The sequence below is a fragment of the Coregonus lavaretus genome (genome assembly GCF_964263955.1).
Source record: "Coregonus lavaretus genome assembly, chromosome: 10".
Classification (NCBI taxonomy): Eukaryota; Metazoa; Chordata; class Actinopteri; order Salmoniformes; family Salmonidae; genus Coregonus; species Coregonus lavaretus.
Genome location: NC_139997.1, coordinates 27,033,724 through 27,052,220, shown reverse-complemented (window position 1 = coordinate 27,052,220; position 18,497 = coordinate 27,033,724). Strand labels below are relative to the sequence as shown.

The 18,497-nt window shown below is 42.3% G+C and overlaps 1 protein-coding gene across 1 annotated transcript in view; it reads right to left on the bottom strand.

Annotated features, from left to right (window-relative positions):
• The window catches only part of LOC311136703 (branched-chain alpha-ketoacid dehydrogenase kinase-like), a 45,578-nt gene extending 27,641 nt beyond the window's left edge, over positions 1-17,937 (bottom strand). The window contains exons 1-4 of the mRNA XM_084170944.1: positions 17,568-17,937; positions 4,177-4,245; positions 3,605-3,715; positions 2,336-2,383 (exon numbers count right to left, since the gene is read on the bottom strand). Of these exons, the coding sequence (XP_084027070.1) occupies positions 2,336-2,383; positions 3,605-3,715; positions 4,177-4,245; positions 17,568-17,810 (471 nt within the window). The 5' untranslated portion in view covers positions 17,811-17,937. The remainder of the gene's footprint in view (positions 1-2,335; positions 2,384-3,604; positions 3,716-4,176; positions 4,246-17,567) is intronic.
• Between the last annotated feature and the right edge of the window lie 560 nt (positions 17,938-18,497).

Genomic DNA, 18,497 nt, shown 5'->3' with positions numbered 1-18,497 from the left:
ATACTTATGTAAATAAGGTATGTTTTTTTAAATCTAATACATTTGCAAAAAAATCAAAAAAACTGTTTTTACTTTGTCATTATGGGATATTGTTTGTAGATTGCTGATTTAAAAAAAATATTTAATCAATTTTAGAATAAGGCAACAAAAAGGTGGAAAAAGTCAAGGGGTCTGAATACTTTCCGAAGGCACTCACACAGATCTACATTTTAGTCATTTAGCAGACGCTCTTATCCAGAGCGACTTACAGGAGCAATTAGGGTTAAGTGCCTTGCTCAAGGGCACATCAACAGATTTTTCACCTAGTCGGCTCGGGGATTAGAACCAGCGACCTTTCGGTTACTGGCACAACGCTCTTAACCACACTTCAACCATTTCGAGACCCATACAACCATTTAAAAAATATATATAACTAGATATAGTCTAGAAGTAGCTAGAACTTTTCCTTAATTATCTCAGCTGGATTTGTTACAATTCCTGCAAAAATAACAATAAAAACATCAATTCAAAATATTATAATTTTCATCCAAACAATGATACTTTCAGTCAAAGAAATACATTAGGTGAGTGCCACCGTTACCCAATGTTCTTGAACTTGGGATTTCATTTGAAGTCATTGTCATATAAACTCAGCAAAAAAAGAAAACTTCCCCTTTTCAGGACCCTGTTTTTCAAAGATAATTCGTAAAAATCCAAATAACTTCACAGATCTTCATTGTAAAGGGTTTAAACACTGTTTCCCATGCTTGTTCAATGAACCATAAAAAATTAATGAACATGCACCTGTGGAACGGTCGTTAAGACACTAACAGCTTACAGACGGTAGGCAATTAAGGTCACAGTTATGAAAACTTAGGACACTAAAGAGGCCTTTCTGCTGACTCTGAAAAACACCAAAAGAAAGATGCCCAGGGTCCATGCTCATCTGCGTGAACGTGCCTTAGGCATGCTGCAAGGAGGCATGAGGACTGCAGATGAGGCCTGGGCAATAAATTGCAATGTCCGTCCTGTGAGACACCTAAGACAGCGCTACAGGGAGACAGGACGGACAGCTGATCGTCCTTGCAGTGGCAGACCATGTGTAACAACACCTGCACAGGATCTGTACATCCGAACATCACACCTGCGGGACAGGTACAGGATGGCAACAACAACTGCCCGAGTTACACCAGGAATGCACAATCCCTCCATCAGCACTCAGACTGTCCGCAATAGGCTGAGAGGCGCTGGACTGAGGGCTTGTAGGCCTGTTGTAAGGCAGGTCCTCAACAGACATCACCGGCAACAACGTCGCCTATGGGTACAAACCCACCGTCGCTGGACCAGACAGGACTGGCAAAAAGTGCTCTTCACTGACGAGTCGCGGTTTTGTCTCACCAGGGGTGATGGTCGGATTTGCGTTTATCGTCGAAGGAATGAGCGTTACACCGAGGCCTGTACTCTGGAGCGGGATCGATTTGGAGGAGGAGGGTCCATCATGGTCTGGGGCGGTGTGTCACAGCATCATCGGACTGAGCTTGTTGTCATTACAGGCAATCTCAACGCTGTGCGTTACAGGGAAGACATCCTCCTCCCTCATGTGGTACCCTTCCTGCAGGCTCATCCTGACATGACCCTCCAGCATGACAATGCCACCAGCCATACTGCTCGTTCTGTGCGTGATTTCCTGTAAGACAGGAATGTCAGTGTTCTGCAATGGCCAGCGAAGAGCCCGGATCTCAATCCCATTGAGCACGTCTGGGACCTGTTGGATCGGAGGGTGATGGCGAGGGCCATTCCCCCCAGAAATGTCCGGGAACTTGCACGTGCCTTGGTGGAAGAGCGGGGTAACATCTCACAGCAAGAACTGGCAAATCTGGTGCAGTCCATGAGGAGGATATGCACTGCAGTACTTAATGCAGCTGGTGGCCACATCAGATACTGACTGTTACTTTTGATTTTGATTTTGACCCCCCCTTTTTTCAGGGACACATGATTCCATTTCTGTTAGTCACATGTCTGTGGAACTTGTTCAGTTTATGTCTCAGTTGTTGAATCTTGTTATGTTCATACATATATTTACACATGTTAAGTTTGCTGAAAATAAACGCAGTTGACAGTGAGAGGACGTTTCTTTTTTTGCTGTGTTTATATAGCAGAGCACCCAGCTAATAAAGCGAGATAGTGCACCTGTTACCCACTCCACAAACACAGTCAGCCTGGAGGTGTCAGGCCAGTCTGACAGCCTCTCCAGTTCCAGAGACTGGGACAGAGATAAATATGGAAGCCCTGAGGGTCAAGCGCTTGAACTTGGCCAACCCAACCTACTCCTCAGTGTGGCTGTTTGACTACTTACCACTGGGAAATCGCACAACACGTGGTAGGCTCGAATGTAGAGCTCATGCTGCAGGAGAGGGAAACAGAGAGTGGGTGTTGGTTAGAATTCCCTCTGAGAACTCTTAGGTAAGAGGAACCTCCCATGCCACCATAAGTGGGCCACAACACATCCCATGGGCGAACGTGTCCTGGCCTATGTTCCAAGAACAGAGAGGATGTTTAAGAGGTTATAGCCTTCCAATATGACTCAATTGCACAACTGCTCAAATCCTAAGTAATTGTTTGAGTGAATTAGTAATATTACCACTTCTAAAAAAACAAAAACAGAATGTACAGTAATTTGTGCATCACTGGTTATGTGTTTTTGGTAGGAGAATATTCTGAGAAAGCACTAGGCCTACAGGTATACATCCCTTGTACGACTGATCGTGCATTCCAGGCACAATTTCATTTGCACAAAAGACCTCTGTGCTGTGTGAGAAAAATCTAGGCAAAAGTTAATCTAGTGTCAAGACGCTCAGGTGAAGTAAATAGGCCATGGGAAGGGAGGAGAGAAGAGATGCCAAAGGGAGGAGTAGAAAAGGTTTCATAGCACTGCACATGGCAGCTAAAGAACAAAGGAAAGCCTCCAATGTCACAGATGGCCTGTCTTTTCAACTCTAGCTCTATAGGAGAAGAACTTTCTGGGTATGCTGATAGACAAATGACTTAATCGAATTGATTAAAGTTCTGTAGGCATAGAGAGATGGGGTTTTGTTTGTTACATGATAAAGAAGCCCTTCTCATGAATTTAGGAAGCTAAGCGTTGCAGCTAAGCTAATAAATGCTAGCAGAGTCGTGTAACAAGTCCATTCTCAATTAATGGCTGTTCAAGGTTAGTCTATTTTGATAGGCACAGTGGCACTGACTCAATTATGTTTCTGACACCTGTCGAGCACATGCCCTCCTCTCCCAGACAAGCACAATGATTGGAATGAGAGGCTTGTCCCGCAAGTTGCAAAGGGGCCGTTACTGCACCATAATATACTATAATAATAATAAGCCATTTAGCAGACGCTTTTATCCAAAGCGACTTACAGTCATGTGTGCATTTTTACGTATGGGTGGTCCCGGGGATCGAACCCACTACCCTGGCGTTTCAAGCGCCATGCTCTACCAATTGAGCTACAGAGGACCACCAGAAAGGTAAACCAGACATGTTGACAAAGAGAAGCAGCAAAGAGAGAGAAACCATCATCAAGGGGGAGAAAGGGAGAGAAAGACAAAGAAAAAACCTGAAGGGACTCACCACTTGCAGGACGGTGGGGTTGCAGCCAATGATGAAGGGAAGGCTGCGGAAGCCCTTGATACGGTGGGCAATGCGCACAGGCAACTCCTTGTGCAGGTACTTGGCACTACTCTACAAACACACACAGACAGGATGGAAGGGTGAGACACACACCGCAGACAATACAGAGCAAGGCAAAGTGATCTCAATGACTAGGCTAAAAAAGGAATCCCCTTGCGCTTTGAACTTCACTACCACTCAAACCAGTTTTACACCAGAAAAATTATCAGATATGACCCTGGTTATTTAGAGTAGTATAGTCTTGTCAAATTATATTTCCAGTGATAGAGTGCTACACGTAAATGCTAGCTCTCAAGATGACATTACTAAAGCAGCATAGGGGGAAAATAAACAGATATCGGACCAATAGTTTACTCTACGGAACACTATCAAATATAGATAAGAGGAATCACTTATTAAGTTACCTTAAAAGCAGTCATCAATCCAGCAGACAAAGCATGTCTAAGGCCTATTATGATGAGAACTAACCATACAATATGGTCCAAAGACTGGACAGAGGAGTGGTCAGTTACCAGGACGTGGTTTCCATCCGGAGACTTCCCAGCGTAGAGCAGGGTGGCTGGTGTCAGTCGGACTGAGGCCTGGGGAGAGAGGAGAAAAACAGTTGGAGGAAATCCACTAAACCAGACCTACAATATTAGATACAAGCAGACAACACTGTAGTGTAAATTCATGAGAGCTGGATTACGGACACAAGAACCCAATCACCCAAGAACAATGAGTTTTGCCAACATCTGCACGTAAGGTGTGTGTGACTGTCAGCAAACTAAATCAGGGACTGGTTGCGGTGTGCTACTGAGAGAGAAACCCTTAGCAAGTAGGCTTGGGCAGTATACTGTACTGTATATACAGTTTTCAATACCACCATTTTGGTTGTTATTTTTCAATAAATACCTGCAGTCAACTTACGCACTGGGTAAAAGGGATACTTGGGGATTTTCGCAATCTACTTCCCCAGAGTCAGATGAACTCGTGGATACCATTTATGTGTCACGTATGAAGGAAGTTAGGGGTAGTTTCATGAGCAAGTGCTAACTAGCGTTATGACTGAAAGTCTATGGGTATCTACTAGTATGCTAGCAGATACCCATAGACTTAGTCATTGCGCTAACACTAGCAATTGCGCTAGTTAGCAACTTCCTTCAAACTGCACGCAAAGACATAAAAACGGTATCCACGAGTTCATCTGACTCTGGGAAGTAGATAAAGGGCCTCATTGCCAAAATCCCAAAGTATTCCTTCAATAGATAAAACAGATCATGTTCTTCATTTTCGCCTGTTGCATTATTTCTTCATTATGAAGCCGTTCCCCAAAGCAGCGGATTGAGCCAGTCTCATGGTATGACCTGACGATCCACAGTTGTGCAGCGCAAGAGGTGATCAAGTTAGAATTAAAATTCTCTGTTTGCCAGCTAAATATCTTTAACTTACTTAAGTTCTCTAATCTTCTTGCTTACAGCAGAGAATCAATCCCCTCCTGGACAAAAATCCCAGCTGTCTAGTATTTGTTTTGTGCGTGCAGCAAACCTTTTGAGATAACCTTTTGTACAACTTTATGAGCTGGGGTGTGACATGTCTGTCCTTGCAATTTGTTTATATTCGCTTCAACTTGTTAGCATTTACAGTGCCTTCAGAAAGTATTCACACCCCTTGACTTATTCCACATTTTGTTGCGTTAGAGCCTGAATTTTAAATTGATTAAATTGAGATTGTGTCACTGGCCTACACACAATACCCCATAAATGTCAATGTGGAATTATGTTTTTACAAATTAAAAAAGAAAAGCTATACTTTAAGTTTCAACTCCTTTGTTATGGCAAGCCTAAATAAGTTCAAGAGTAAAAATGTGACTAACAAAACATAATAAGTTGCTCTGTATGCAATAAGTGTTTAACATGATTTTTGAACGACTACCTCATCTCTGTACCCCACACATACAATTATCTGTAAGATCCCTCAGTTGAGCAGTGAATTTCAAACACAGATTCAACCACAAAGAAAGGCACCTATTGGTAGATGGGTAAAACTAAAAACACAGTTAGAGTTTAATGGCTGTGATAGGAGAAAACAGAGGATGGATCAACAACATTGTAGTTACTCAACAAAACTAACCTAATTGACAGAGTGAAAAGGAGGAAGCCTGTACAGAACAAAAATATTCCAAAACATGCATCCTGTTTGCATGCAATAAGGCACAAAAGTATTATTGCAAAAAATGTGGCTAAGATTAACTTTATGTCCTGAATACAAAGCGTTATGTTTGGGGCAAACACATCATGGAGTACCACTCTTCATATTTTCAAGCATGGTGGTGGCTGCATCAGTTTATGAGTATGCTTGTCATCTGCAATGAGTAAGGAGTTGAATATAAAAATAAACAGAATAGAGCTAAGCACAGGCAAAATCCTAGAGGAAAACTTGGTTGTTTGCTTTCCAACAGACACTGGGAGACAAATTCACCTTTCAGCAGGACCATAACCTAAAACACAAGGCCAAATATCCACTGGAGTTGCTTACCAAGACAACATTGAATCTTCCTGAGTGGCCTAGTTACAGTTCTGACTTAAATCAGCTTGAAAATCTATGGCAAGACTTGAAAATGGCTGTCTAGCAATGATCAACAACCAACTTGACAGAGCTTAAAGAATTTAACAGAAATTTGCAAATACTGTACAATCCAGGTGTGCAAAGCTCTGAGACTTACCCAGAAAGACTCACAGCTGTAATCACTACCAAAGGTGATTCTAACATGTATTGACTCAGGGTGTGAATATTTATGTAAATGAAATTTGCAAAAATGTCTAAAAACAAGTTTTCACTTTGTCATTATGGGGTAATGTGTGTAGATATGTGAAAAATATTTTGTATCCATTTTGAATTAAGGCTGTAAACAACAAAATGTGGAATAAGTCAAGGGGTATAAATAATTTCGGAAGGCACTGTAGCTAGCGTCCGCTATGGGAATAGTGTTTTTACGTTTGGAAAGAAAGTGTGCCCCCTTGTATGTACTGCCAGTAATTAGTGTTGTCGCGATACCAGAATTTTGACTTAGATACCAGGTTTAATATCACGATACCATCACAATACCAAAACGATTTGTTTAATCGTTGGGCATCTTTTGAGTTAAATATCATTACGTCAAACATTCAGAGAGCCATGTAAGCATTAACTAATCAATTATACAATCAATTGGACTTTGTTTTTACCAAACTAAGTAACGGTAATCATTTATTTGAACGGTAAATCCATTGATAAACTGGGTAAATCAGGATGTAACCTAGGCCAATTCACAATACAGATAAATGCATATTCATTCAATAGGAGTGTGTGCATGCATTTAGTTAATTGTTTTGGCCGATTTCATGGGGCTACAGATGCAACAATCGATTTGGTGCGATTCGGTTTGAGGTATGCTATGTAGGCACCTGATCTGAGCCACCAGGGAGACTAGGCATCTACCACCCCACTACCAGATAAGGGGAAATGGAGCCTGTTTGTTCCCCCCCCCCCCCATTTTGGTTTTGAAATCACTGCCACCCACTAATTAAACTTGTCATTTTTGCAGATCAAGTGTTTGAGCTAGTAATGTATCAAAATGTATTGTTTACAAATTATCTATAACATAGCCAATGAATATATAGAACAACTTTGGATTTCACCCCCCGTCTGCATTTCTGAAACGTTATGTTACCTGTGTAATATTGAATTAAGTTCATAACCACTTGTGTTTCAAACATGATGTTTTATCAATTGTGGTGCTGATCAGTTCATTACCTATCAAAATAATATGTCGCTTAAAGTTAATAATACACATTAACAACAGGCTTATATCTAAAAATACATAGACACATTTTATTAACAATTATATTAAATTATGTATACATAATTTTAATAGCAGGACACTGTAAAGTCTATTATCCCTCTGAAGAGTATGAATTAGGCTGTTTGAGAAGGTTTGAATCCTAAGCAACTTGCCTACACATACCTTTTTATATACAGTACCAGTCAAAAGTTTGGACACTCCTACTCATGCAATGGTTTTTCTTTATTTTTACTATTTTCTACATTGTAGAATAATAGTGAAGACATCAAAACTATGAAATAACACCTATGGAATCATGTAGTAACCAAAAAAGTGTTAAACAAATCAAAATATATTTTATATTTGAGATTCTTCAAATAGCCACCCTTTGCCTTGATCACAGCTTTGCACACTCTTGGCATTCCCTCAACCAGCTTCATGAGGTAGTCAACTGGAATGCATTTCAATTAACAAGTGTGCCTTCTTAAAAGTTACTTTGTGGAATTTCTTTCCTTCTTAATGCGTTTGCCAATCAGTTGTGTTGTGACAAGGTAGGGGGGGTAAACAGAAGACAGCCCTATTTGGTAAAAGACCAAGTCCATATTATGGCAAGAACAGCTCAAATAGGCAAAGAGAAACGACAGTCCATCATTACTTTAAGACATGAACGTCAGTCAATACGGAACATTTCAAGAACTATGAAAGTTTCTTCAAGTGCAGTCGCAAAAACCATCAAGCGCTATGATGAAACTGGCTCTCATGAGGACCACCACAGGAATGGAAGACCCAGAGTTACCTCTGCTGCAGAGGATACGTTCATTAGAGTTACCAGCCTCAGAAATTGCAGCCCAAATAAATGCTTCATGGAATTCAAGTAACAGACACAACTCAACATCAACTGTTCAGAGGGGACTGTGTGAATCAGGCCTTCATGGTCGAATTGCTGCAAAGAAACCACTACTAAAAAGGACACCAATAAGAAGAGACCTGCTTGGGCCAAGAAACACGAGCAATGGACATTAGACCGGTGGAAATTTGTCCTTTGGATTTTTGGTTCCAACAGCCGTGTCTTTGTGAGACGTGGTGTTGGTGAACGGATGATCTCCGCATGTGTATTTCCCACCGTAAAGCATGGAGGAGTTGGTGTTATGGTGTGGGGGTGCTTTGCTGGTGACACTGTCTGTGAATTATTTAGAATTCAAGGCACACTTAACCAGCATGGCTACCACAGCATTCTGCAGCGATACGCCATCCCATCTGGTTTGGGCTTAGTGGGACTATCATTTGTTTTTCAACAGGACAATGACCCAACACACCTCCAGGCTGTGTAAGGGCTATTTGACCAAGAAGGAGAGTGATGGAATGCCCCATCAGATGACCTGGCCTCCACAATCCCCCGAACTCAACCCAATTGAGATGGTTTGGGATGAGTCGACCGCAGAGTGAAGGAAAAGCAGCCAACAAGTGCTCAGCATATGTGGGAACTCCTTCAAGACTGTTGGAAAAGCATTCCAGGTGAAGCTGGTTTAGAGAATGCCAAGTGTGCAAAGCTGTCATCAAGGCAAAGGGTGGCTATTTGATTTTGATTTGTTTAACACTTTTTGGGTTACTACATGATTCCATATGTGTTATTTCATAGTTGATGTCTTCACTATTATTCTACATTGTAAGAAATAGTAAAAATAAAGAAAAACCCTTGAATGAGTAGGTGTCCAAACTTTTGACTGGTAGTGTAGTTTGCAGTACAATCCCAACATACAGTGCATTCAGAAAGTATTCAGACCCCTTGACTTTTTCCACTTTGTTACGTTACAGCCTTATTCCAAAATTGATTAAATAAAAATCCCTCAAATCTACACACAATACCCCATAATGACAAAACGAAAAAATTAAAATTTAAAAATATAAAACAGAAATACCTTATTTACATAAGTATTCAGACCCTTTGAATCAAAATTGAGCGCAGGAGCATCCTGTTTCCATTCATCATCCTTGAGATGTTTCTACAACTTGATTGGAGTCCACCTGGGGTAAATTCAATTGATTGGACATGATTTGGAAAGGCACACACCGGTCTATATAAGGTCCCACAGTTGACAGTGCATGTCAGAGCAAAAACAAAAGCCATGAGGTCGAAGGAATTGTCTGTAGAGCTCCGAGACAGTATTGTGTCGAGGCACAGATCTGGGGAAGGGTACCAAACATTTCTGCAGCATTGAAGGTCCCCAAGAACACAGTGGCCTCCATCATTCTTAAATGGAAGAAGTTTGGAACCACCAAGATTCTTCCTAGAGCTGGCCACCCGGCCAAACTGAGCAATCGGGGGAGAAGGGCCTTGGTCAGGGAGGTGACCAAGAACCCGATGGTCACTGACAGAACGCCAGAGTTCCTCTGTCGAGATGGGAAAACCTTCCAGAAGGACAATCATCTCTGCAGCACTCCACCAATCAGGCCTATATGGTAGTGGCCAGACTGAAGCCAAAAGGCACCTGAAGGACTCTAAGACCATGATAAACAAGATTCTCTGGTCTGATGAAACCAAGATTGAACTCTTTGGCCTGAATGCCAAGTGTCACATCTGGAGGAAACCTGGCACCATCCCTACGGTGAAGGGTGGTTGTGGCAGCATCATGCTGTGGGGATGTTTTTCAGCCGCAGGGACTGTGAGACTAGTCAGGATTGAGGGAAAGATTAACAGAGAAAAGTACAGAGAGATCCTTGATGAAAACCTGCTCCAGAGTGCTCAGGACCTCAGACTGGGGTGAAGGTTTGCCTTCCAACAGGACAACGACCTTAAGCACACAGCCAAGACAACGAAGGCTTCAGGACACGTCTCTGAATGTCGTTGAGTGGCCCAGCCAGAGCCCGGACTTGAACCCGATCGAACATCTCTGGAGAGACCTGAAATTAGCTGTGCAGCGACGCTCCCCATCCAACCTGACAGAGCTTGAGAGGATCTGCTGAGAAGAATGAGAGAAACTCCCGAAATACAGGTGTGTCAAGCTTGTAGTGTCATACCCAAGAAGATTTGAGGCTGTAATCACTGCCAAAGGAGCTTCAAAGTACTGAGTAAAGGGTCTGAATACTTATGTAAGTGTGATATTTCAAAAAAGAGATGTATATATAAATTGGCCCAAAATTCTAAAAACATGTTTTTGCTTTGTCATTATGGGGTAGTGTGTGTTGATTGATGAGGGGGAAAAAACAATTTATTCAATTTTAAAATATGGCTGTAACATAAAATGTGGAAAATATCAAGCAGTCTGAATAGTTTCCGAATGCACTGTAGATACTATAGTAGGTCAAAGCTGTGTGCTGGAAATCCTTGGCAGAGCATGGGTGGAATAGGCATTGTGGTGCTGATTTGAATTTCCTTTATTTTTCGGCTTCAGACCAATGCCCATTCTCACTTAAGTGTTTTGGTTTTTAATTTCCATGGTTTTTACACCGGAAGGTGATTACGCAACATTATTATAATTAATGGTATACGGCCAATATACCACAGCTAATGGCTGTTCAACATCCCAACCTTGTTTGGCATTATCTACTCCAAATATGGCATGATTCCATTATTTGTATCAGTTTGAATCACTTTCAAATGGGGGACTTTTATTATGAAGGCGAACCGCAAATTCTACTATTGTGGCTAATCCTTATTGTGGCTAGCTTCACACAGGTGTGCACTGCAGAGTTCAAAAATATCCAACACATGGCAGAGTTGTTAGTTTGACACTGTTGATCAGCACACGTGGATTGCTTGATGAAAATATAAGTCAAACAGTTGATTTGTTGAAAACAGACTGATTTAATCAAGTTAGCAAGCGTTTCCTTTTCTTTTGACTGCATGCTGCTGGCTGGGCTGCAACCTGCTCTCATAGCATTTCAATTTTTCTGTACGTAAATCCAAGAAATACCATTTAGTATGATATGTATGGTATGTATTAATTTGTGGATGTCCATAATCCATTTCGCACGATATGTTACGAATGTTGTGCATGCAGTGATTGACGTTTTACTCTCATGCAGCCCCCTGGCTACTTTTTACTTGTGCATGGCGACTTCAGATTTTCCGTGAACACACTGAAAAGTAACTTGACACTGTTGATCAGTCAGCACAAAATGTGGATTATAAGAATGACAAGATCGTAGGAGAAAGACTATGCCGGAGCTGGAATTTATTCTACACGTGTTTAAAACAGTGATGCTGTCAGTCGAGTCTGGTAAATGGATGCTAGCTGGCATGTACAACTGAGTTTCTGTTTACATGTGCGATTGGAGAACATTTTTGTTTTCTCGGCTATGGTTTGTGTGGTCTTCGTTGTTTTTCGAGCAAAGGTAGTGTAGCCAACTGCAGTTTGTCCGGTCTGAAATCTGGTTACCTCATTTTACCGTAGCTTGGTCTGTGCAATGAAAATTAAATGTGAGTAGCGTGGCAATCTCCCAAAGTTTGCTGGTTTTAGACGTAACGTAACTAGATATGGTTTGTGTAAGAACAGATTATCTATTGTGGTGCATGAACTGGCCATATACGTTAGCTAACGTTACAATCTTATGTTGGCTAAGGTTACTTAGCTAGCTAAAGTTAATTGGCTATCATAGCAGCCAAGGACGTTCGCTAGTTCATTTGTACAGATTTGTTGTTCTCCGATTACACGTAAGTGTCTAGATCTGCAGTTTACACATGTTTAAACATATAGGTAGCTATATACAGTAGCCTAGGTTTGTTCACATACACTTCTTATGACTGGCAGTGGCTACATGGTGCAAGCAGCTTTGTTGTTGCCGAGCAACCAACCTGGTGTTAGAACCCTGAGTTTCAGCAACAACAAAAAATATGTTAGCATTGTCAGAAATGCTACAAAAAGGCATCACATTGTTGGTTCTTAACGGACAGAAACAAGCACGGGAGCGATAAATTATTAATTTAATCAAATCTGTTGCATCTACAAACTTAGTCAATCCGGCATTTTTTAAAAGTCAATGGTCACTTTATGGACGCTATATAGTCAATTTTTAATTCAACGTCTACAATGAGGCAGGTCGGCGCAAGAAATACTCAAATCAATTGTTTACAAACCTGTAAAAAATATAATAATAATTGAGCTCCGATAAAACATTGCAGGTTTCTACTAACATTTTCTTAATCAGTTTGTTTCGTGCATTACTACACACCCGGGTATAACTTTTGGAATACGAATCGTTGGGTACTCACCATCCACCCGACCTCCCTGAATTCCCTGAGACAGCAGAACAATGGATTAGCTTCTTTGGCGAGGAGCTGAGCTGCTTGGGAGTCCTACCGGAGTAGGAAGCGAAGACGCCGATGGAGAGGCAGACGTGGAATGGTCTTACTGAGATTAAGACGCTGGGCGACCCATCCTCCATTACTGAGCATACTATTCGCCAATGTTCAACCATTAAATTAACAAACTTGACGAACTCAGAGCAAGGATCTCCATCCAGAGGGACATCTATCAGGGCCTGCAACATACTGTTTTTCAGAGATTTGGCTTTCCTCCGACATCGACAGATTATATACAACTAGCAGGTTTTACAGTTTTTCGAGAATAGGAAGCGGGCTCTATGGCAAGAGCAAGAGTGGTGGGTTCTGCTTTATGACCAACACCACATGGTGCGACAGGGGAAACGTACAGGAACTTGAGTTCCTGCCCCGTCGACTTGTATATGTGGTCATAAAATATAGTTATTTTTACCTTCCGAGAGAGTTCACCAGGATTACCATGGCGGCTGTGTACATCCCCGCCCCAAGCAGACACCAAAAAGGCTCTCAAAGATCTTCATAGGGCCCTGAACAAACTGGAGACTGCATTCCCGGAGGCAGTGTTCATTGTTGCGGGGACTTTAACAAAAGTAATTTGAGAACAGTGCTCCCAAATTATTACCAAAAATCAGAAAGGAAAACGCTGCACACCGCCGCTCATGCTCCCAGGAGATATTTATTTATAACAACGTTTCGACCCTTAGGTCTTCATCAGGCATCCATATCTCAGGTGGGGGTGGAAGGTCCTATATATAGGGGCAATGCAATTTTACAGTAAACAAATTGACAGACTTTTAGCACGCTTATAGGGAAGGACATTCAACAAGCACAGCACTTACACAAATGACTGATTATTGGCTAAGAGAAATGTATGATAAAAAGATTGTGGGGGCTCTTGTTAGATGTCAGTGCGGCTTTTGACATTATCGATCATAGTCTGTTGCTGGAAAAACTTGTGTTATGGCTTTACACTCCCTGCTATATTGTGGATAAAGAGTTACCGGTCTAACAGAATACAGAGGGTGTTCTTTAATGGAAGCCTCTCCAACAAAATCCAGGTAGAATCAGGAATTCCCCAGGGCAGCTGTCTAGGCCTGTTACTTTTTTCAATCTTTACTAACGACATGCCACTGGCTTTGAGTAAAGCCAGTAATGTCTATGTATGCGGATGACTCAACACTATACACGTCAGCTACCACAGCGACTGAAATGACTGCAACACTAAACAAAGAGCTGCAGTTAGTTTCAGAATGGGTGGCAAGGAATAAGTTGGTCCTAAATATTTTAAAAATTAAAAAGCATTGTATTTGGGACAAATCATTAATTAAACCCTAAACCTCAACTAAATCTTGTAATGAATAATATGGAATTGAGCAAGTTGAGACTAAACTGCTTGGAGTAACCCTGGATTGTAAACTGTCATGGTCAAAATATATTGATACAACAGTAGCTAGTAGCTATCTGTCTATAATAAAGTGCTGCTCTGCATTCTTAACAGCACTATCATCAAGGCAGGTCCTACAGGCCCTAGTTTTGTCGCACCGGACTACTGTTCAGTCGTGTGGTCAGGTGCCAAAGAGGGACAGCACGGCTGGCCCTTGGATGTACACAGAGAGCTAACATTTATAATATGCATGTCAATCTCTCCTGGCTCAAAGTGAAGGAGAGATTGCCTTCATCACTACTTGAATTTGTGAGAGGTATTGACATGTTGAATGCACCGAGCTGTCCGTTTGAACTACTGGCACACAGCTCGGACACCCATGCATACCCCACAATACATGCCACCAGAGGTCTCTTCACAGTCCCCAAGTCCAGAACAGACTATGGGAGGCGCACAGTACTACATAGAGCCATGCCTACATGGAACTCCATTCCACATCTAGTGACTCATGCAAGCAGTAAAATTAGATTTAAAAAAACAGATAAAAATACACCTTATGGAACAGCGGGGACTGTGAAGCAACACAAACATAGACACATGAAAACAAACATGATAACATACGCACTACACACATATATTTTGTGTTATAGATATGTGGTAGTAGAGTAGGGGCCTTTGGGCACACAGTTAATATATTGTTAAATCTGTTATGAACGTATTGTAATGTATAACTGCCTTAATTTTGCTGGACCCCAGGAAGAGTAGCTGCTGCCATGGCAGCAGCTAATGGGGATCCACAATAAATACAAATACCAACACAGACTGTCTAACTCGCGGAAATTCTACTCTTGACCACTGTTACACACCTTTTCAACACGGGTATAAGGCCCTCTCCAGTCCTCCTTTCGGAAAATCCGACATTGACTCCATCTTGCTTCTCCCCGCCTACAAACAAAGACTCAAGAATGAAGTTCCGGTGATCAGGTCTGTACAGCATTGGTCCAACCAATCAGAATTCATGCTTCAAGACGGTTTTAAATCAGGTGGACTGGAATATGTTCCGGTTTGCCTCTGGAGATCTCAATGAATATGCCGACTCAGTCACCGGATTCATCAAAAAATGCATAGATGACGTGATACCGATAGCACCTTTCAAAACATACCAGAATCAAAAACTGTGGATTGATCACAGCCTTGTGGGAAAACTGAATGAGAGATTCTGCTTATAAACAGGGCAAGGTCACCGGGGACAGTAGTTTGGTTAAACAAAATTACTTACGCAGATCGATCAAAATGGCAAAACACAAGTATAGAGACAAAGTGGAGGAGCAATTCAGCAGGTCGGGCACAAGGCATATGTGGCAGGGGCTCCTAACGATCACGAATTACAAAAAGAAAGCCAGCCACATCACGGTCACCAACGTCACCCTACCAGATGACCTAAACACTTTTTTCCTCAAGATTCGAGCACAATGACCCTGAGCTGCCGAGGAGAGCTCCTGATGACAACGTGGGTCTCCACGGAGGACGTATGTAAGTCATTCAAACGTGTTAACCATCGCAACGCTGCCGGTGCAGATGGCATCTCTAGCCGTGCCCTCAAAGCATGTGTAAACCAACTGGCTGTTGTGTTCTGACAGTTTCAATCTCGCCCTAGCTCAGGCCTCTATACCCACCTGCTGCAAGATGTCCACCATCATCCCTGTGCCCAAGAAAGGGAAAGTAACTTAACTGAATGACCACCGACCAGTAGCACTCACTTCAGTCATCATGAAGTGCTTCGAGAGGCTAGTCAAAGACCATGTCACCTCCTCCCTCCCCGACCCTCTCCAATTCGCCTACCACCCTGACAGATCCACAGATGACGCAATCGCCATTGCACTGCCCTTACCCACCTCGACAAAAGGAATGCATATGTGAGGACGCTGTTAATCGACTACAGCTCAGCCTTCAAAACCATAGTGCCCTATAAGCTCATTACAAAGCTCACAGCCCTGGGTCTGAACTCCTCCCTATGCAACTGGGTCCTGGACTTCCTGACGGGCAGCCCCCAGGTGGTTAAGGTAGGCAACATTACCTCCTCAACTCTGATCCTCAACACGGGGGCCCCCACAAGGGTGCGTCCTCAGTCCCCTCCTGTATTCTCTGTATACCCACGACTGCGTGGACACACAGTTCCAACTTCATCATCAAGTTCGCTGACGACAACAGTAGTAGACCTGATCACCAACAACGACGACAGCCTACAGGGAGGAGGTAGGCACTCTAACGGCATGGTGCCAGGTAAACAACCTCTCCCTCAACGTTAGCAAAACAAAGGAGCTGATTGTGGAGGAACCAGGCTGGACACGCCCCCATCCTCATCAACAGGTCCGCCGTGGAGACTCAATAACTTCAAATTTCTCAGTGTACACATCTCAGAGAAGCTGAAATGGTCTAACCACATGGACACCGTAGTGAAGAAGGTACGACAGACACTCTTCAATCTCAGGATCCTTAAAAAAAATCCCTAGTCCTTGCAAATGACAAGCATACCCATAACATGATGCAGCCACCACCAACCTTGAAAATATATAGAGTGGTACTCCGTGATGTGTTGCTTTGCCACAAACATAACAATTCCTATTCAGGACATGAAGTTAATTTCTTTAACAAATGTTTTGCAGTATTACTTTAGTGCCTTGTTGCAAACAGGATGCATGTTTTGTAATATTTCTATTTTGTACAGGTTTCCTTCTTTTCACTCTGTCAATTAGGTAAGCATTTTGGAGTAACTGCAATGTTGTTCCATCTTCTGTTCTATCACAGCCATTCAAAACTAACGGTTTTAAAGTCACCATTGGCCTCAAGGTGAAATTCCTGAGCGGTTTCCTTACTCTCCGAAAACAGAGTTAAGAAGGAAGCCTGTATCTTTGTAGTGACTGGGTGTACTGATACACCATCCAAAGTGTAATTAATAACTTCACCATGCTCAAAGGGATATAAAATGTCTGCTTTTAATTTTATTTTTACCCATCTACCAATAGGTGCCCTTCTTTACTTTCTAAAGTCACTGTATGTAGCTCAAATCGTTCGCGAGCTATGGAAGCTATGGAAGTTTGAAGGTCCAAATGTCCGGTGAATATCGAATCTGAAAGTAGCTAAATATATATTTTAATAATAGGCTATCGAGCAAGCAAACCTGGCACTTTGTTCACAATTTTTCACACGGTCATAATTTTTCACATGGTGGTTACAGTTGCTTACTTCTTGGGGCCCAAGGCAAAGCACGAATGTGTACAAACATTCTTACCGAATATTTTAGCTAGCTAGTTAACCCTCTGTTCTAACCAGCTACCGTTAGATAGCTAGCTACAGTAATACCTAGCTAGCTGCTAAGGCCAGTGCGAGGCTTACTGGTCAAAAATGGCAAGTCTGGGGAACAGAATATCCTTACCTTTTCTGCCGAGACATCGATTGCAGACTGGTTGTAAAATGACGTGACGGTTTTGGACCTCTCTCGTGCCAGTTCTGTATATCCCTGTATTGAAGATGTAGAACTAAATATTTTGCTGTCTGTTGAGATGGGGGTGATTGTTTTCGGGATGGGGGCAAGCAAAAGTCTGCTCAATCTCTGGCTCGTGATAGTACAACCACAGCCCAGCATCTCGAACGCTGTACCTGTCACTCTGCGACGCATTTTGGATATATATTTACAGGAACAAGAAAGTCCTGTTCTGAGGTTGTAAAATTTATTTGACGGCCGTCTCAACAGGCCATTAGCTAACCCTTGTGCTCGTGCACGAACGCACGTATCTGATACAGTCAGTGTCATGAAGAGTACGGAAGGGTCACTTTATAAAGACTTTGACCAGTCCGCAACAGTGTTTTTCAGAAGACGCGTCGGTTTAACCAATCGCAGAGAGGAGAGGCGGGGAATGGTGCATTGCCACGCCTACAACCTATTGTACGTACGGTTTGTGTGCGTGCACAGAACAATGGAAGAAGCAAGAAGAGTGGGAGATTCTCAATTGCATTTCCTTCATTCCTCGCGTCCTCTCTCCTAGCCTCCTCAAATCCATTGGATGTGAAAGTCAGAGGGGAGGGACTTCTGACCTTCTCATCCAATGGGTTTTGAGGAGGCGGCAAGGAGAGAGGATGCTAGAAATCAAGGAAATGCACCAGAATTTACCAATGTGTTTCTCCTTGGGAAATTCAATGTTTATAAATAGGAATCAATGTGTTTCTCCTTGGGAAATTAAATGTTTAAAAATAGGAATCAAATGCATACTTCTCGTTAATACAGCTTTCATTTTGGCATATTCCTCAATCACATGCAATGGATTATTATGCAACAAATTTAGCAAGGCTCCAGTTGAGCAAAAGA